This window comes from Aspergillus pseudonomiae, assembly GCF_009193645.1.
Source record: "Aspergillus pseudonomiae strain CBS 119388 unplaced genomic scaffold BDV37scaffold_47, whole genome shotgun sequence".
NCBI lineage: Eukaryota > Fungi > Ascomycota > Eurotiomycetes > Eurotiales > Aspergillaceae > Aspergillus > Aspergillus pseudonomiae.
The window spans coordinates 37,097-56,768 of NW_022476039.1; the positions used below are offsets into that span (position 1 = coordinate 37,097).

General features: G+C 47.5%; 5 protein-coding genes across 5 annotated transcripts; 2 read left to right on the top strand and 3 right to left on the bottom strand.

Moving 5' to 3' along the window:
• Positions 1-1,181: 1,181 nt before the first annotated feature.
• On the bottom strand, positions 1,182-3,627 carry BDV37DRAFT_152811 (D-arabinono-1,4-lactone oxidase). Its single transcript, XM_032079016.1, has one exon. The coding sequence runs from the start codon at positions 3,464-3,466 to the stop codon at positions 1,715-1,717; it is 1,752 nt and encodes a 583-aa protein (XP_031940055.1). The 5' UTR covers positions 3,467-3,627; the 3' UTR covers positions 1,182-1,714.
• Positions 3,628-4,423: 796 nt separating this feature from the next.
• BDV37DRAFT_152903 (putative gelsolin repeat protein) lies at positions 4,424-7,502 on the bottom strand. Its single transcript, XM_032079018.1, has 3 exons — positions 7,405-7,502; positions 4,760-7,316; positions 4,424-4,698 (listed from the first exon to the last, which is right to left on the bottom strand). The coding sequence occupies exons 2-3, from the start codon at positions 7,183-7,185 to the stop codon at positions 4,455-4,457; spliced, it is 2,670 nt and encodes an 889-aa protein (XP_031940056.1). The 5' UTR covers positions 7,186-7,316; positions 7,405-7,502; the 3' UTR covers positions 4,424-4,454.
• A 4,344-nt stretch (positions 7,503-11,846) lies between these two features.
• Positions 11,847-12,860, bottom strand: BDV37DRAFT_153488 (ADP-ribosylation factor-like protein 2). Its single transcript, XM_032079021.1, has 6 exons — positions 12,781-12,860; positions 12,618-12,728; positions 12,542-12,558; positions 12,341-12,486; positions 12,185-12,265; positions 11,847-12,046 (listed from the first exon to the last, which is right to left on the bottom strand). Exons 1-6 carry the CDS (start codon positions 12,837-12,839, stop codon positions 11,915-11,917), a joined length of 546 nt encoding a protein of 181 aa, XP_031940057.1. The 5' UTR covers positions 12,840-12,860; the 3' UTR covers positions 11,847-11,914.
• Positions 12,861-14,303: 1,443 nt separating this feature from the next.
• BDV37DRAFT_295009 (GNAT family N-acetyltransferase) lies at positions 14,304-16,156 on the top strand (the record flags this gene model as incomplete). Its single annotated transcript, XM_032089767.1, has 2 exons — positions 14,304-16,030; positions 16,093-16,156. 2 exons carry the CDS (start codon positions 14,304-14,306, stop codon positions 16,154-16,156), a joined length of 1,791 nt encoding a protein of 596 aa, XP_031940058.1.
• A 566-nt stretch (positions 16,157-16,722) lies between these two features.
• drs1 (putative ATP-dependent RNA helicase DRS1) lies at positions 16,723-19,529 on the top strand. The gene is made up of 2 exons (XM_032079022.1): positions 16,723-18,612; positions 18,671-19,529. Exons 1-2 carry the CDS (start codon positions 16,864-16,866, stop codon positions 19,376-19,378), a joined length of 2,457 nt encoding a protein of 818 aa, XP_031940059.1. The 5' UTR covers positions 16,723-16,863; the 3' UTR covers positions 19,379-19,529.
• Positions 19,530-19,672: the final 143 nt, after the last annotated feature.

Genomic DNA, 19,672 nt, shown 5'->3' on the forward strand with positions numbered 1-19,672 from the left:
GTGGAGAAGGTATAAGAGTAAAAAAGAATAATAAAAATCCCGGGCAGTGGCTTTGTCCCTCAAGACAAATTGCAAAGCAAGGATTCATGCCCTTACCCTTCGGTCCCCTCTTTAGCACGAAGGCTAGAAACTAGGACAGGTACAGTGAGTGACGGCTGCCCCTCTTTCTTTAACCTGCTTAGCGGCTGAGGAACCTCCGACTGCAAGACAAGTCCAAGCTGCAGGAAAGGTCCGTCCACTCACATCCAGGCTCAGCGGAAGAGGGGTTTGAAGTTGGCATCACCGTCATAGCGGATTTGAATTATTCGGAGAGGTGACTGAAATCGATACGTCCCAACGAAACGGGCTCAGGAAACTTGGTCAAGTTACTAGTATAGTTCCTCTTTGGGTACCAATCGGCAATGCGGCGCAGTTCAATGCTAACATATTAGCAATTATCACTCCTCGTATTCGGTGTATTTCAGTTGTCTCTGTAGTTGGTTTACACCTCATCTCCTCATTATGAACTAGTCGTATTATAGGACCCAGGGATGTTGGTGAAGACATTTGAGAGCGGGTAGTGGGAATGGAAAGCAGAGAGTACCTTAGTAAGAAGTGTTGTGGTGGCCGCGGCGAGGGACAGGAGCCAATGAACGTGATAAATCTCATATGTGCCCCGCAATGAACAACACTAACAACAGCGTCATCACAGACACTCGATTCTCTGCCAGCAACGTTACTGATATACACCTATTGCAGTCTGCTGATCCATAGGTTGACTACCACAATAATACAAGCACAGAGAATGTATCCTTGATGTTCAGTGGAAACAGCAACTATCTCTCTCACTTTCACAAGAACAGCATCCTGGCGTCGCCTGCATGTCAGGACTTAGCCTGACGTAATACGATTACACAGAGTCCCCATGCGTATGTCCATCACTCAGTCGTGACAAGAAGGAATGGTGCTATGACTGTAATCCTTGTCTGCAACCTCTGCCAAAAGGGGATATCGCAGTGACTCGGCTTAACATGCTATTGTATCCGACAGCGCCGATGCTCGGTGAGGGTCAACAGAACACATACTGGATTTGGCCTCTCAGAATGGCTAATGAGAAAGCCAAATGTGAAGCATCTGCATATTTTTGCATATACATGGCCTTAAGCGGTATCTATGTATTGAAAATCCTCCCAACAGTGGCCGCAAATAAAGTGTCATGTCAGACAAATTTCTAATGCATGACAGTCTCTTTTCGATACTAGGTTCGTGTCAGATTTCTGAGAGCTTCTCAGCCTTGATGTCACTCAGGCTGGATCGGGACTCTTTTCGCCTGCCGTCTTCGACCTCCAGTCATTAGTTCCTCTTGGTATAGAGCATAGCACGCCCAATATAACAAGGAAGGATGTTCTCATGACATGGAAATACATGACACGAGGAACAGCTATCCCCGAGGATAGATATTGTAGATGAATGGCAAAACCCGGGGAGATTGCAAGTCGGTTCTTTCTCGGGTGAAAACTCCGATCCAGCAAACAATGGGTGGCTAATGAGAACGGAGAGACCGACCAAGGAAATACGGATGGGGTAAAGAATAAAGGTAAGTGGAGGGAAACAATACGAGTGATTGGCAAGCAATATTGCCCAGTTACCGCAAAGATTTTTAGGAGCAGAAAGAGGTAGCCTGTTTTATTTTTTCTGTTTGCTACTTTGAATTCGTCCATTCATGTTTAACCCATCATGAGCGTTCATCTGGGAGGAAAGTGCTGGCTTCGCCAGCCGCTAGAAGGTCGAAACTCTCTTCGCTGGTGGCTGTCGTTGGGCTCATCCCCTCTGCCGAACCATCATACTTTTTCTCTTGGGTCAACAAGGGTTTAACATGATTCCCTGAATCCCCCCGCTGCTGCTTATCTCCGATCCACTCCAAGCCGTCGCCAGCCCCGCGGAAATTTGCCCTCCGACGGGATTTCTCGCGTTCTAGGAGCGGGAGAATCCTCGACTCGGTGGACATTGTTCCATCATTCTCGCCACCTGGTAAGGCAAGGTTGCGACGATGCCATTCGCCAAGGAACATGCCATCGGGGTCAACCTCTTGACGCACTTTTAACCATTCATCCATGTCTTTCCCATACAACCCCTGCAGCTCATGGCGTCCTGTGACTTGGAAGTTCTTGGCCCAGTGTGGCTTCGCACCCATTTCACGCATTAGCCACTCGAACGCCTCGTAGTACCTGTCCTTACAAGGGGGATCCTGGAGATAGGGTCGATAAAGAGTCGCATTGAGATACAATGTTGGGCCGTCGTGATGACTAGGGTCAAGGAATGGGCGAGGATTCTTGTTATGTGTTGAATCCGCAACCCTGACCTCAATGGGACAATGTACCCACAATCCTTCAACGGAGAACGGAATACGTGCTGTCTCGGTGTCTCCATTTAACCAAGCCGACAAGCGTATTATAGCCTCTGGGCCTTTCTCCAAGGGTAGCGCCCACTCATTGACGAACTGCGAGTAAAGACAGTTCATCAAGAGTCCAGCACGAGCGGGTTCCACTGCTTCCGTAACTTTTGCCTCCGATCTAAACCCATATTGCAGGCCAAAGACGAACCATTCAACCCATGGGAGAATACGGGGGAAATAATTGGCAAGCGCCAATAAGTTATGATAGATATGATATCCGATTGTCTCTCCATAGAACGTCGCTGGTGGTGCACGAAGGGGTAAATCGGTTTTATCCGCATGCCAAACAATAGCAGACTTCTCATATGGCATCCACCAGACGCGAATGAACTCGTGAGAGGTCCACAGGCCGGCTGACCACTCAGCTAAGACACTTGATAGTGAACGACGAGTCTGTCGCCACGCAACCTTGAAGGATGCCTCCGCCTTGAAAGTAACCTCAACGATAATACCCAGCGCTCCAAGAGAAATAAGAGCAGCACGGAAAAGCGATGGGTTATTGGTTGCGCTGCAGCGCACCAATTGCCCGTTGGCCAGCACCAGCTTGAGCGATGTGATGCATTCAGAAATTAATCCATGCCTCAGGGAACTTCCATGTGTGCCTGTTGAGATCACACCCGCGATGGACTGCTCGTCAATGCTCCCCAAATTAGACAAAGTCAACCCATGTCTTTCCAGACGTTTTCCCAAGTCCTTTAGCCGAATGCCTGCCTCAACTGTTACATCACCAGTCTCAGGCGAGACATCCAGCACGCGGTTAAATTTATCTAGGTTAACCAGCCACGACGACGTACACGTCAAGTCGGAAGGCGAATGTCCACTACCAACGGTAACCAAGCGACGACGACACCGACGAGCTAGAGTCACTAGTTTCTGAACCTCCCCAATTGATTGCGGCTGTATATACAGCTCCGGTCGCGAGAAGAACGTCCTAGCCCATGTATGATGGATATGTTCGGTTGATGCGCGGAAAGGCACTGCGGGGTCAAGCCGGGAGAGCTCGCGATGAATCGCGGGGTCTAGTGCCTCCATGTTGGAATGTAAAATATGACGTAACTGTTCGTATATATCAATCAAGACATATTGTGGTCAAGGTAAGCCGAAGGGAATGTCTTCCGCAGGTATCAGATGCGCCTCTCGCAGAAACTGCGATAAAGAAAAATCAAAACCAAAATAAACTAGTAAGCGATGATGGAACGGTGACGATCTATGACGAATCGGAGTGGGCCGGCTGGAGTCGGGCCGGAAGATTTCGACTCAGGCCATACACAGTCCTGGAATCTGATAACCTTTGAGACAGAGTACTAGGTACCTCGAAGTACTTGGTACATACTGAGTCCGTACGGTACACAGTACCCGATAGCGATAAGCCCCATCTCCTGCACAAGCATGTGTGGCATGCAGCAACCTTAATTATGATGGCTTCACGCTTCGCGCTCCGCTAATAACTTATGCAAAGTTCGAAAGTCGCGGCTGTACCATTTTTTTTTTTTTTTAATCTTATGCTTAGCTATGAAATACTCAAGGACTCCCAACCAAGACTTGTTGAATTGCATTATTGGAATGTCCTATTAAGCAACTAGCGTGTATAATGATCTCCAATTTCATCTATACGCGAAAATAGTAAACTCAATTGGGTAGTCACTAGAATAAATCATGCGTTTCTACTTAGATCTAGGTGGATGCAATCGTGCGATGGTCATCTAGATACGTAGCTATAGCCATAAAATATCATACATCAGAAGAGAAAACCGGATATGCAGAATAATCACCACTATGTACCTTATGTGGCTCCCAAACTCCACCCACAACGTACAGACAATTGCCCGAATTGACTTCCCCCCCCGCAGGCTCCTTGGATTATGCTCCTCATGCCCACCTTTCCGTTCTATCCATTGGCCGGTTGACGTCTCTGTACAGACACCAGTATATGCACAATCCAGATGCAAATATCTATAGACAAGAAATAAGAAATTTGAAAAGAAAACAAGAAATAAACCGAGAATAAAACAAAGATTATTTAGGAGCGAATAGCCTCAATGGCGGCGTTCAAAGGAAAGACCTGTGGGGGCATCCGCAAGGTAGGCTGCTCCCACTTGCGGAATGCTGTACAGCAGCTACCCGGAACGCCGCCAAGGGACACAAAACTCTTAGGAATGAATGGCCGGTCTTGGAGCGAAGCAGCTAGAATGCCATATTCGTGTGCGAATACCACGGCCGAGACGAATTCTGCCGGTCGGTTGGACGCATGTTCGCCGACAATCCTAGAGAGTATGGTTAGCCAAAGGAGTTCAGCCTGAACGTATTCTGTTGACAGACACTTACACATAGATCTCGAAGAAGGTATCTAAGACATAAATACCATTGGCCTTGATGTCCTTCTGGTAGAAAGGCTCGATCTCTTGAACAGTGTCGTTCGGTCGAATCACCGGAGACGCGGAACCTGGCCGACGCAGCCAGAACCCTGCTGGCCGTTGCTGACCGAGCTCATGGTCAATACGAAGTAGTCTCGGGCGATAACATGCATGGTTAGGCTTTAACCGCCAATAATCTGGGCGCATGTAATCTCCAGATTCCCCATACTGTGGGAAACATTCAAAAAAGCTCTCTGGCTCTTCTCCTTCAGCAACCTCTTCGAACTCGCCGGTTAAGCCAAGGTCCATGCCAATCAACCGAGCGGCTCCGACCTCTTCAGCTGCACTGCCTTTGCCCTTCCACAAATATACCTTGCCAAACATGGCAGAAATTACGAACGGATAGCCGGGGCACAGACTCTGGCGGGAGAAGTTCACTTCGTCAAAGACCATTTGGCCTAGATGCTTTCTGCCGCAAAGCATGAAAAAAGCAGAGGAACTAGAACGAGAACTGAGACCTCTACGAGTTATGAGAATTCCACCGAGGGCTTGGATAAAACGCGCGGTCTCTTTTCCCTGCTTAATGACTTCCAATTTGCAACCATTCTCCTTGGCCACCTTCTTCGAAAAAGACTGCGCGTCGTCTATTGCTGCGTCGGGAACATCATCACCACACCAAAGATGAGCCTCTGACCGTGCACCAGCGTCAGCTTCGAACAGATGCACGCAGAGATACATGCTGCCTTCGTAGAGGATGTATTCCTGATTGACAGGGAGATCTTGTTTCTTGCCATCACCTGTTATCTCCCACATCTGCATCCTCAGGGTCCTGATTTTCTGGTTCTCATTCTTGCTCGTCAGCATTAACTGAGCATCAATATTCATGGAATCCCTTGAATTGGGGAATGTCTTGAAGAAGCCAGAAATGGCTTCAAGAGACTCGTCGGCTTGGGGCACCAACGATGCTGAAGATCTTCGTGAAGAAACTTGGTCCACAGAGGGGCTGGACTTAGGAGGAACGGGAGGGGATGGTAAAGACTTGTCCCTGGGTGAAGATGGTGACATACCCGGGGCTGTCCTTCGATAAGCAGTCGGAGAAGGATATATTTGGTTTTGTCTGAAGCTGGACCTGAGAGGAGACGGAGACGGGGACGAAAAATGTATTGGTGAGCTTCTGGATTGCCTAAACTCGGGGGTAGGGGTGGATGGGGCTGCTTTCGGCGGAGGAACCGGTTTAAATGAATCGCGCCGGTTTTCCACATCCTCATGAGCTTTCTCGAATTTCTGCGTGAGTTTCTCGAATTCTGTAGCTGACTTTGGCTGGAGTGCACCAAAATTCTGTTGCGAGTCTCTCTCGGCCATGTGATGAATACTCCTCTTGAACTCGGTTGGCTTGCCCGTAGTTGGTGAAGGCTGAGTCAAACCTGTCTCCAAAGCGGCAGGCGCGGGAATATCACCATCAGGGAGCGGCCAGCCGCTAGAATTGCCTGCGCAGCTTCGAGTAGATAATGGGCTTGCCTTAGGTTCCTTAATATCAGGTGAAGCTGTGTTTCCCCGTGATTCAGTCCCTTCTTCGAGCACGATAGTTGAAGGCGGTAGACTCTTCAGGGAGCCAGTATTCTCACTTTCCAACGACCCAATGGGTTCAGGCCCCACAATCTCTGAGGATGATGGGATCTGCTGGCCACCGGTATATTCCTTGGAAGCAGGATTCATAGTCTCGGACTCCTCGGTGTCAGAGGACATTGTTAGCCTGGAGATAGTATCTCGTTTCGATGTACAATTCTTAGAAATTGTTTCCTCATTATTTAGGGGTAGTGCAGGTTCTAGAGATATGATCTCTTCTTCTTTTGGTGCGGAGTCCACGGTAGGTAGCTCTTTTTTTATGCTAGCGGAGAACTGTGAAGTCTCTTGGAAAGCAGGCTTTTCCTTCGGTGCAGAGTCCACTGTAGGAAGTTGGTCTTCCATGGCATCGGAGAATTGTAGAGTCTCTTCAAGGCTAGGCTCTTCCTTCCGTGCGGGGTCATTGGAGACGTCTACCTCAACACTAAGAGATGGTGAGACTCCCTGGCTAACAGTTTCTGTTTCGGGCACAGAATATTTTATGTCGGCTCCTGTTTCCTCGTTTGAAGGGGGAGAAACGTCCAGGGTAGCAGGTTCTTCCCTTGGTCTAATTTCCTTTACGGAGACATTCTTCTCTTCTCTCTCAGAATACGCTAAGTTCTCTCGAGGCGTTGACTCCTCTGATGTGAAATCTAAAGGGTCAGGATCGCTCAGATCAGGAAAGTCACGGACTTCATAAGATTCTGTCGCTTCCTTCGATGGGTAATCCACGAATTCTGGAGCCACGGATTTGGGAAGACGTCTTTTTGGGCCCTTGGCGCGGTTTTTCGTCATATGCGTAAGCGAAGCAGCAGGACTCGGGGCCGACGGCACATTGTCATTCACGGGCAACGCGTTGTTCGACCCATTCAGTGCCGCGGGAGGACCGCGCGACAAAAGGCCTGCCAAGGCAGGGTTTATTCGGCCTGCGAGTTTACCTTTAGTAGCAAGACCTTCAGCTGAAGCAGGCGGATTTGTGGCCTGCACGATATTCCCCGATGGCAAAGCACGCACCGGTTGGATGGCCTCTTCACTTGATTTCTTCTGCTCTTCAATTACCGCATTCTCCAACTGATCCTTCGATTTACTCGACTCAATTTTACTATTTTGTTCGCTGATAGGATGAACGGGTTCAGGGACTTGTTCCTGGGTATCAGGTACATCGGGATTATGTTCTTTCGCGGCAAGTTGTGGGCTAGGAGAACGGTCGACACGCTCAAGCTCTGAAGGAAGTTGTGGTGAAAGCTGTGGTGTTCCGGGCTCCCTAGGAGAAAGGGAGGCAAGCGTATCAGACACGTTGCTTTTGGCACTGCTGGACTTGGTCAGGTTATGCCGTTTCGCAATGGCTTCAGGAACGACCTTCATAGAAGCATCGTTTTCCCCAGCAGTATTGCGCCGTAACGAGCCTCCGCTGGATTTGATTGCCTCTCGCTGTTTCAGAATACTCTCTTTCAGTTCATCAACTTTCTGGTTTTTCTTCGGACCCCCTGTAGTATTTAATGCTGCTTTCCCTCTCAGTATATTATCTTTGAGCTCGTCAGGTGGGACATAATTCGATGATTCTGTTTTCTTCAGCTTTCCAAAAACATTTTTGAACTCTGGCTCTTCCTTGGGTCCTTGATCCTTAACAACTTCTCGCTTCCGGAGATTGGCACGGAAATCTATCACAGGGGACTGGGGTTTCGGTCGGTTTAACAGGGGGTCTCTAGTGGGTGAAATCCTAGTAGGCGAGATAGGTGAATCCAAACTCGCGTTCGAGATTGGCGTCAATAATGTTGGGGCACGCTTGCGTCTAGTGGTGGTTGGCTCGGTGGTCTCGTCAGTACTCTCTGGCACGGTCTCCGTTGCCTTTGAATGATCTGTAGAGCATTTGTCCACAGACGGTACACTATTACCCTCAGCGTCAGGTGCGGTGGTATCCACTGCAGTCTCCTTTGCTGTGTTTGTCGTGTCGGGTGTGCCGAACAAATCTGGCATTCCAGAAACACTCGATGTTTTTGAGTGGCTGCCAGGAGCGGCGGTACGCATCAATCCCACAGGAGTAACTTCTTTAAAGGTATTCGACCGGCCCATATCAACACTGCCCCTTGACTGCCGTTCTCTGCTCCACGTTGTTGATTGCGAGGGTTGCTTCTTATGCCTCGGTGAATCGGGACGGTTCAGAGCACTCTCCAGCCATGTGGATTTGGTTGGACTCCAACGCTTGGGGTCCATAGTCCTAGATACTACAGGGCTATTCGGAGGTAGTGAGCTAGCATCATTGTTCTCCACAGCGCTGGCAGATCTTGTATGGAGCGCAAGTTGTGGCCTTCCGGGGCTCCCATCGGGTCGTGTGGCGCCATTGCCGCTAGAAACTGATGGAGTAGCCGGGCGTTCACTCTCCTTGACAATCGTTGCCTCGCTGTGGCTAGAGCTTGGTCTATGGCTAGAACCTGGCCGATGTGTTGTTAAAGTCGAGCTGTCGGGGGCAAGTCGAGGTGAAGATAATAGGTCATTTTTACTCGGCGCAGCGAAACTATTTCTATTCCCTGCGAATGAGTGGCCGCGGCTCAAGCCAGATGGAAGTTGAGCACTCCAACGTTTTGAAACACTATCAGATCGTTTCATCATGGCGCTTTGCACAAACCCTCCAAGTCCCTTAGTCGGCGAATTTGAACGTTCCGGAGAGAGACGTCTGGGCGATAGGGGAGTCGTCGTTTGGTCCTCTGAGTCTGTCTCGGTCTTTCGGGGCTCGAACTTTTGTGTACTTGACAGAGGTATGGGAGATCCTAGTCCTGTAGCTGTTGAAACGGAAGAAATACTTGAATATCGATGACCGAGGCTACTTTCTGCGAAAGTGGAGCTTGCCCTTGATGGAGAACGTGATCGCATTTCTCCAGCTTCGGGTTGACTGGGTTCCTTTTCCACCTCATGCGTAGTTTCTATTTCTATTTCCGACGCTTTAGAGTCATTGCCCGGCGCAGAGAGCTCTTGGTATTCTTCTTCGGCTGGCGTTGCCCGCATAGGGGAGCTAGCACTTTTTTCTGCTTGGTCCAATAACGGGGCCTCCCTTGTGGGAGGAGAGCGCAATGTTGGGCTACCAGACAATCCACGGTCGTCGGTCGAGGTACTCGACATGGCTCTCAAGCGATTTTCCCGAACGGGAGAAGTAGAGAAGAAGGGTCTATTGAGTTCTCGCGATGACGGCCGTTGCTGCCAGGACAACGTCCCCGCTCGGCTTCGAAGCGAAACCGAAGGGGCCTTGGGCGATGATTCTAACTCGTTTATATCCACTCTAGATCCTCTTCGACTACCATTGGTAGTTACGGATTCGTCGTCCCGAATGGCTTCCGATTTGCTGCTGATATCACGGTCTGGAGTTTGGGGGGTTGGCTCAAGATGTTCAGGAGGATCGATGGCTCGTAGGCTGAACGACGAGGTGCTCAGTCGAGCATTATCTAGTATAGATGGAGAGTCTTTCGTCGGCGATATCGACCGTGCCCGCTCTACATTGGTTTCGCAAAGAGGACAAAATCAGCTTTTGACTCTGTATATCTTCGAGAGGCCCAGTCTTCTGTGAGTCATGGGTCACGTATGGTTTGGGGGGAAGTAACAAGGGAATCCAGATATACCAGCTCTTCGAGCCTGCCTCTCCTTCCGGCCTTGCAAAATCTCCTCCTCTAATTTCCTAGTACGTTCTTCGTCTTCCTTGTCGCGCTTCTCTCCGAGCTCCCGGATACGAAGCAGGAAGTCATTGACATCCTCTGAACCCTCGGCGTCGGCTGAGGAAGACATGGTCCCCTTGGCAGATGATATGTCACAAGTCGGAATAGGAGAGGACAAGGAAAGGAAAGGGAAAAACAAAAAACGCCTCCCAAAGAAACAAACGGCAGACGAGAACTGTGGGGTTTGGCGAGAGGCGCACCAACGGAGGGGTGTGGATGTTGGTAAGGAGAAGGTCAATAATTATTGGGCATATAATTAACCAACCAGTCAGATGAGCTAATGATAATTTAATAAATAAACCCAGAAGGAAAAATAAGTGTAGCCCGGAGTTCAGTTCCACGGCACGACAGAATAAAGTGTGATTGATATTAATCAAACCTCGCTTCTCTCGTCGTCCTCACCCTTTTTCCTCTGTCTGGCAATTTTGTTCTGAGCCTCACCGAAGCGGTGGTGAAGACATCAGGAGGATCGGTTTCCTCGGCTTTTTTTACCCTTCAAACTGCCCGATGGCAATAATTGTCAGCGATGGGTACCAGCTGAGGGAGGTAGTTAGTTGGGTTAGGTAGTAGATTAGTGGTAAAGGTAATGACCATTTCGAACACCTAATCAGCGGCCAGCGTTCAGCAGAAATCATCGGAAAGGCAACAACAAGCCCAAAAGACGGACGCACATCACACGGCAGCCCCACTAGGACAAGTACATCCTTGCTGAAAAGAGGCGCCCGACCGCAAGGCATTCGTTGGTCACACTAGTATTTTCTTTTCCTAGGCACAGAAGACTCTGTCAAGTCCTGTCCAAACACACGCAAAGTGTAAATCTGCAGTAAGGGTTAATTTTAATGGCTGTAGCATTTTTTGAGAGATAGAATTAACCTGACTACAAATACCTAGAAGTAGACACAACCGCGAATCTTCAAGGACGTTATTCTACAGGAAATAGACAATGTTTTGTTGTTCCTCAACCCGGTAGATTGTTTACGTTTCCTTACCAAACCCAACCAAAACAACAAAAAACCCTTTCCGGGCGTCGGCTCTTCCACAGTATGACTGACGGCGGTGGAGCCAATTTAATCGGGTTTTACCGCCCCGCGATCGGAAACATAACGAACAAGATGGATAAATTATGGTTACCAACTAAGTCGATTAGGTTTGTTATGGTGAAATATATACCTACATAGCTCTTGATTCTCCATTAGGTGGTTTCGCATTAGACTATTGTCAATGAAACTTGGAGGTCACAACTCGGCAGAGATCCATGGATGAGTTTGAGACAATCTTCTCGATCCACGAGTGGAAAGATGACAGCGAACAACACATTGGAAGATATGAGACACCGCACCTAATGACGAGATTCGTCATCATGGATACTCACTATTTTGGTGAAAACAAGCCCCTATCGATGAACCTTGCGACATATTGACTCTCTAAGATCAGATCGTACCATCAGAACAATATCTGAAGCAACCCGTTGCACATGTTTAGATATAAAATGCAAAAAGCAAAAGGCAAAGAGATGAATTGAAAGAAGAGAATAGAAAGTAATGGGATGAACAGGAAGAGGAGTAGTAGAACTAGCAAATAGCAGTAGACAACTTATCCGGCCACAATATACCGTGGACCATAACTTCAGCTACTACTTAGATACAATAGTTCAAGCCAGAAGCATTATAGTATACCAGTTATACTACTAAGCTCTTATAATTAAACATTCATCTTATTTCTTTAGACTGTGCAAGTGGATTAAATAGGGAAGGAGACAGCGCGCATGTCAACTAGTGTGCGCCCATTATTATTTGGCATTAACTTATTAACTATCGTTTTCAATAAAGAAAAAGTCTATCCTTTGCATCCTGTACGACCCATTCCAGACCATCATGGAGATTTTCCCCCGTCATAGCACTGCAAGGTAATATCGTCCATTTATGGGTCTTGATCGAATCAAGTTCAAGCCGCTGAAGAGAGTGTTAGAATTATTCGCGAGGTACGATAGCGGAGCGCGAAGCGCGAAGCTATTATTTTAAGAAGTAAAGGAGTCATCGCTGGGAGTTGAACTTGACGAAAACGAAAGATAAGAAGGAAAAGAACCTCACCTCATGGACTTCATCCTCTGTCATGCAGCCTTCAACGTCAGTTTTATTTAAGAATATCAAAAGACTTGCCCCCGTCAGTCGCTGATCCGTAAGTTAGTCAAACAAACCGACAAAACTAAAATTTGAAAGGCGGAACTGGAACAGTTTGCAGCGCACCTCTTCGAGAAGAAGGCCGGCAAGTTCATCCCGGCAATCATCGATTCTCAAACGATCTGTTGCATCAACAACCCAGACTAGAGTATCGGTCTTCTCAAAGTAATTTTTCCAGTATGAGCGTAATGTCTTCTGCCCTCCTACATCCCCTAGTCCTCATAAGTAAGTGGATTAGAACCGTGGTAACGTGATGACGGTGCTTACAAATGTTGAGTTTGTATCTGCAGAGAAGCTATCAGCAATTTACTAGACTCACGTTTGGAGTATCAGGGCCAAATACCCTTGAAAATCAATAGTTTTGATGATAAAACCCAGCGTTGGGCTAACAGTGGTGACATCCTCCTTCATAATCTGCTTGACAATCGTGGTCTTTCCGGCATTATCAAGGCCGCTGTGGTTGGGGCTCAGTATGTTGACCAACAAACACTACTTCTTTAACATACAGCATCAATATTCTCATTTCCTTGTCTTTTAGCCGGGCTTTTCTCAATATAGACAGCATTATGGCGTTGGCGGGCTGATTGTCGTAGGGGTAAGCAGAGGTGCAGGTGGTTGGGTTCAAAGTCATAGTTGGGGTTTCCGCTACGAGACGGTGGAGATTAAATCACTTCCAAACCACTCAAGACCAGAGAGGAAGAATGGTAGATCACTAACAAGACAATTCAGGTCTTCATAGACTACCTGACTTGGGCTTTTAGAAATGTATCTTACTTAAATTTTTAGTCTTTTATAATTAGTTTCCTAGAGTAGTGTTCATACTCCCATTGAAAGTATGATCTTTAAAAAAAGAATAGCGCCTAGTAGGAGACCGGACTATGGGGAAATTTCCTTCTGAGGTGTTTCCTTCACAAGAGGTTCTCCTACCAGGTACAGTATTTAAGGTCCTCTCTGACTGAACACCTGACATTGAGTGAATTTCTTTGATCTCTCCCCTTGACCACAATCAATTGCTATTGATTCATTGCAACAAACCTTCTACTGTACTACGAGTACTAGTACTTGTATTCATCATTTCCTGTCCACCAATCATATAGTCATATAACTATGGCCAACCATTTTTGCAGATAAAGCTTCCATACATTTCTGACAAAGGTAAAAAGCATTGGTTCTTAGAGGCGCATCTTAGAGGCGCATTACTCTACTGAAGCTAAATTTCAAAGGAAACAATACTCAATTATAATACTAATTTTCATCGCACAGAGTCTTGTTAACCATAATCGATACTCTAGCAAACAAATCATGGACCGGAAGTGTCATCGTACCAGTTATCCTACCTCCAGATACGAAACATCCACAAAGAATACAGATCCCCAACAGTCCCAACATTTGGAGAGCCACAAATCTACTTTATGCACCAAAGTCACTGGTGCACCTACAGGCACCTGTCAACATAAGATAGCGTCCACCCCAACGAAAGGCCCAGATCATTTGCTACCTGCTTCAAGGCATATTTCTTACAAGCGACAACACAAGATTACTTGGTCTCATTCATCATCTACAAAGTTGAAAGATTTCACTACAGCTCCAGATGTGAATCGGAGTGGTCCAGCTCATAAATATCATACTTCACAAGAGAATGCAGATAACCAGAGTATGACACCGAAGTCTAATACTAAAGACTGTCCAAAGAATTGGAGGCCTTCACCTATTCCTTATATTGCACCTCATATCAGGGAGAGGCGATCACTACCACATAGAAAGCTTTCAACAGCACAGATCAAGTCATCTCATGACAATACTGAGCATTTGCAACCTTCTGTCAATCACACTTTCCCAGAATTTGTCCAGCCCATATCCAAGTCAACGATATCTACAGTGAATCAGAAGGCCAACAGCATACCACCCAAAACACCGCGCCCAAGCGGAATACCAAGCGCGAATGCAGTTGGTAAGAGATCCTCAATCTAGAGTCAGTAATGGTTTTTAGGCTAATGCACACTCAGGCAAAAAAGTAGCTGCCGTCAAAATGACTACCAGTGAGGAGTCTGATGTAGTCGTTCTTCATCGTGGAGGCAATACGAGCAGTACTGATGCTGAAATCACTCCAGTACCCCAAAAGGAAAATATTCACGAGACTCTCCCGTCCATTCTGAGCCCTTCGCAGATCAGACACGCAGGTGGTAAGGTAACAAGCAGCGTTCAACAGAATATTAGACAGAAAGTCACCCCAGCGAGTCGGAAAAATTTCCCCACTGGCAACGAGCCTCTCCAAGAAGCGAGTCCAACTAGCTCAAAAGAAGAAGCGTTGGAGGAGCTTAGCCGCCTTCGGGCACAGATAGTCCGGCAGGCACATCTGGATCGTTTTAAGGACCTTGACTACCCTACAGCCAACCCTGAGATTCTCGAAAGATGCAGATCTGGTCCTGGAACTGACCCAAACTCGGAGTTTTACCTATCGATTAAGAAGTGTCGTGTTGCTCCAATACAATCGGCAGGTGTCCCCTGTATAACGGGCTTAACGTCTGGTAGTATTCATGAAACTATTAAACTCAGCGTATCGGGGGCTGATGAAGTAGCTGCCCAGTGGGGAGACTATGAGAGCAGTCCTACTGTCTATCCCATTGTTAAGGATAGGGAGCTGAACTTGTCATCTGAGCCAACTGATGAACACAAACGTATATTATCACAGCTTGCACAAACTTCTGGGCTTCAGGGTGGCACTGGAGGCCAGAATACAGAGTCTGAGCAGGAGCGGAAACATAGCTGGACAGATATTTATTATGCAAATTGGGAGTATTATCCGCATGCCTGCTCCTCCAGTTACGAGGCTTTTCGCGATTGGTTCCGTCGTTGGCTCGACGGCACCATTCAAATTTGTTGCTATGCCGATATCTACCACTATGCTTTCTTTGATGGGACGGCGCATCCAGATGGCATACGCACCATGTATATTCCAGACTTAGAGGAACAAACGACTCTCCTAGACATGGATGACAAAGAGTCGCTGCTCCATTGCCATGAAACCGTCCTAGGTTATTGCCACAACTGGGAGCTTCACAATAAAAAAGAGCGTGATGAAGAGCAACTTCGAAGGAAAATTACACGCGAGCATTATCTTGAAGGCTTGAGGAATTCCCCACAGCCCAGTGCCAGTGTGCTTCAAGAGAACGTCTACCTGCGTCCTGTTGAAATGGGTGATGTCCCAGGACTCCTTGAAATATTCAACTGGTATGCACACAATTCTCCTTTGAGTACTTATATCGAACCACTTGAAGCTGGTGATATTCGCCAGTGTATCGATGACTGTACCGAGGAAAAACTGCCTTTTATTGTTGCCGCGGAGCGCAGAATCAGAGCAACGGCGAATAATAATCCTCAAAAGATTCTGGGCTATGCACTGGCGACCGACTACATAGGACGCAGAACCAGTGGCCGTTTTACAGCGGAGCTGGAGCTGTTTGTCAAACCTGGACACACCCACAAAGGCATTGGAAAGTGCCTAATGGATAAGCTTCTCGAAGTGTGCGACCCTACCTACATTCCGAAGCGTGGGTATTTCTTCGATTGCAATACTGAAGACCGTACCGGCTACTGGTCAGGAGGTCAACGCAGACTTGGTCGCCTTCTTTTTGCCATCAGCTACCCATCTGACAAAAGATCTACCTACAGCTGGGTTGAAGAATGGCTCAAAAGGCAGTACGACTTTGAGGAACAGGGTCGACTCAAGGGTGCAAGAGTGAAATTTAGCCATTTGTAAGCCCCCCTCACGGATCAAGCAAGCATTGCCGTAAAGCAGATCCACTGACTACCACTAGTCTCAATGTCACATACCTTGTTCGAAACGTCGGTCACCACGCGGGCGATAAGTTCGATTCCTAAATTGAATTGGAGTGTATGTCCACATCGATTGTGGAAATACTAGTCCGAATGGTTTGGCTGATTAAACCAAAAAATGAATAAGAAAACAAATAAAAAAATAACTGCTACCATTATATTTAGCAGAATGCCACTGGTATCGTTGGACTTAGCAGATCCATATGGTTTCTTTTTTTTTTTCCCTTAAATTGGTCGTAATATGGGGTACATGACCTTTATGTCTTTTTGTTATCTTTTCCATATCGTGTTGTTCTTTAAAGTACTTCGATGGCGAAAACCCTGCTTGGTCAAACACCTCAAGAAAATTCAAAAAGAGAAGAAAGAAGAAATGGGGAAAAAATGAAAGATAGCAGAAGCTACTACCTCGTAGTACCTGGTCCACGGCCCCGGCCTCAGGGCTACTTGACGTTAGTCCCATTACAGATTAGTTCAAGCAGAGGATAAGAACCATCATAGAATCAATATATCCCCAAACAAGTCCGCAGTCTTTTTTGCCGGAGTGTATTCTTTCACCGCCTCCGCAGTTTTGAACTTTTTTTTCTTTTCCCCGAAAGGACAAGAACTAGTACGTGCAGCTTAAGGGTCTGAGAGGACAATAGGAGCCCTTCAATAAAAGTTTTTCTTATTTATTTGTGTTTATCCAATTTTTATTGAGAAGCGACCACCTAATCTACTTACTTGCCAGGTTTTATACTTTATAAACCGAAAAAATGGCACCGCCAAAAAAGCGCAGTGCTCCCAAAGACGACGATTTCGTGCTTACACTCTCCGATGATGAGAACGATGCATTTAAAGACATCAATGAGGACGGAGACGACCATGTAGACAAAGAAACGGCGAATTCAACCATCAAGAAGCGCAAGAGGGACACGGCGGAGACAATACAAAGCAAGAGCAAGAAACAGAAGCCATTGAAAAACGGGAAACAACAGAAGAAGACAGGTGAAGAGGCTGTATCTGAATCGGAGGAAGAGCCAGAGGAGGAAGACGATACTGGGGAGGATGATGGGGCACTGAATTCGGATTTCGAGTTTGACGTCGGCGCTGCAGCTCAGAAGGACGTGGTTGAAGGGTTCGATGGATGGGGATTGGATGATACGAAAGACGGTACAAAGAAGAATGGCGATAAACAAGGAGTGGACATTGACGAGATCATATCGAGGAGACAAGCGAAGAAAGAGGCCCAGTCGAAAAAGAAGCAGAAGAAACAGAAGGTTGAGAGTGAAGATGAGGGCAGTGAAAACGAGAGTAATGCCTCGGATGGGGGCATGTCTGTGGATTTCCAGGACGATGAATTGATGGCTGAAGATGCGTTCGGCATGGGTGCTGACGGCGAGGATGAGAGCGGCCAGTCTGATGCTCAAGAGTCAGCCAGTGAAGATGAGCATGCAGGCAGCGATGATGAGAACAGCGATGATGAAGATGATGATGCCGCCTCTGACAACGACTCTGTCGCAACCCCCGTCCAACATCCCGATGATGTTGCTTCAGACAACGATGGCTCAGATGCCGAGAGTGAGGTTGATGCGGAAGAAGAAGCAAAGCGCAAGGCCTTCTTCGCACCTGAGGAGCAGACCAGCGAACAATCTGCAGCTGAGCTGTCTAAGAGGTCATTCCAGGAATTTAACCTATCCCGGCCCATTCTGCGTGGATTGGCTGCGGTCAACTTCACAAACCCGACTCCCATTCAGCGCAAGACAATCCCCGTAGCACTTCTCGGCAAGGATATTGTTGGTAGTGCGGTGACCGGTTCAGGAAAGACGGCTGCCTTCGTTGTTCCCATCCTCGAGCGTCTTCTGTTCCGCCCCCGAAAGGTCCCTACTAGCCGTGTTGCGATCCTGATGCCTACTCGTGAACTGGCTGTACAGTGCTACAATGTGGCTACCAAACTGGCTACTTATACTGATATCACTTTCTGCCAACTTGTTGGTGGTTTCAGTCTCCGCGAACAAGAGAATATCCTGAAGAAGCGCCCCGATGTTATCATTGCCACGCCTGGTCGCTTCATTGACCACATGCGTAACTCGGCGAGCTTCACCGTTGATACACTCGAGATTTTGGTCTTGGATGAAGCCGATCGGATGTTGGAGGATGGTTTTGCAGATGAGCTGAACGAAATTTTGACTACCATCCCGAAGTCACGGCAGACGATGCTCTTTTCAGCAACCATGACCGATTCAGTCGACAAGCTTATTCGAGTGGGGCTTAACCGACCTGTACGGCTGATGGTTGACTCTAAGAAGAACACCTCCATGAACCTGGTTCAGGAATTCGTGCGTTTACGGCCTGGAAGGGAGGATAAACGATTGGGATACCTTCTTCACCTATGCAAGGAGGTTTACACGGGACGGGTCATTGTGTTCTTCCGGCAGAAAAAAGAAGCACATCGTGTACGGATTGTCTTTGGGCTCATTGGATTGAAAGCTGCTGAGCTTCATGGTAGCATGAGTCAAGAACAGGTATGTCATGTCTACCCCAAATTGACCGCACTATGCAGAAGTCTAACATGAGTTACAGCGTATACGAAGCGTTGAGAATTTCCGTGAGGGCAAGGTCTCTTTCCTACTGGCTACCGATCTGGCAGCACGTGGTTTGGATATTAAAGGGGTGGAAACGGTCATTAATTACGAAGCTCCTCAAAGCCATGAAATTTACCTGCATCGAGTCGGTCGTACTGCTCGTGCCGGTCGCTCTGGTCGAGCCTGCACAATCGCTGCCGAGCCAGATCGCAAGGTGGTTAAGGCAGCTGTCAAGGCTAGCAAGGCACAGGGAGCCAAGGTCGCAAGCCGAGTTGTCGACCCAGCTGTCGCCGACGGATGGGCTAAGAAGGCCAAGGATCTTGAGGAAGAAATTGACGCAGTGCTCGAAGAGGAGAAGATAGAAAAGCAGCTGGCGCAAGCGGAAATGCAGGTGACCAAGAGTGAGAATATGATTAAGCACGAAGCCGAGATTATGTCGCGACCAAAGCGTACATGGTTTGCAAGTGAGCGCGAAAAGATTCTCTCTAAGAAAGCTGGAGCCGCAGAGCTTAATGGATTGGATTCTGTGAAGTCGAAGAAGGACAAGCAGAAGCTGAGCAATAAGGACAAGAAGCGTCTTGATGACGCCCGCCAGCGTAACGAAGGAAATATTGGATGGAAGAAGGGCAAAGTGGACCGAGAATCTCAGAAGCAAGGGAAGATTCAGAAGGGCAAGAAAGATAATAAAAAGAAGGGCAAGAAATGAAGAAGAGGGAGAGTCGGATGTTGATGGCTACCACCCTACTGCATCAGGACTCTGACACGTTCTCTTGCCTATATATATATATATATATGTATGCATTCATGTACCTCATACCTCTAGATATCTTTTAAAAATCACTAGGATTATTCTCATTCATTAACTCGGGACAACGAAAAATCATAAGCTTAACCTTATACCCGTTATCTTGGACATTGTCATGCATACCGCTGGATCACTGTCATGTCACACTGGGGATCAACAAACTGCCCGGAAACTGTCGGCTTGCCACGGACGAAA

Bases quoted from the DNA above. Each gene is read 5' to 3' on its own strand.
- BDV37DRAFT_152903 (XM_032079018.1), bottom strand. From the start codon at position 7,185: ATGACGAAAAACCGCGCCAAGGGCCCAAAAAGACGTCTTCCCAAATCC. The intron at 4,699-4,759 runs GTAAGTGTCTGT...CATACTCTCTAG, and splicing joins ACCTTCTTCGAGATCTATGT to GATTGTCGGCGAACATGCGT.
- BDV37DRAFT_153488 (XM_032079021.1), bottom strand. From the start codon at position 12,839: ATGCTGTCTATATTGAGAAAAGCCCGGCTAAAAGACAAGGAAATGAGA. The intron at 12,729-12,780 runs GTATGTTAAAGA...CCCCAACCACAG, and splicing joins GAAATGAGAATATTGATGCT to CGGCCTTGATAATGCCGGAA. The intron at 12,266-12,340 runs GTGCGCTGCAAA...CTTACGGATCAG, and splicing joins CCGGCCTTCTTCTCGAAGAG to CGACTGACGGGGGCAAGTCT.
- BDV37DRAFT_152811 (XM_032079016.1), bottom strand. From the start codon at position 3,466: ATGGAGGCACTAGACCCCGCGATTCATCGCGAGCTCTCCCGGCTTGAC.
- drs1 (XM_032079022.1), top strand. From the start codon at position 16,864: ATGGCACCGCCAAAAAAGCGCAGTGCTCCCAAAGACGACGATTTCGTG. The intron at 18,613-18,670 runs GTATGTCATGTC...CATGAGTTACAG, and splicing joins GTAGCATGAGTCAAGAACAG to CGTATACGAAGCGTTGAGAA.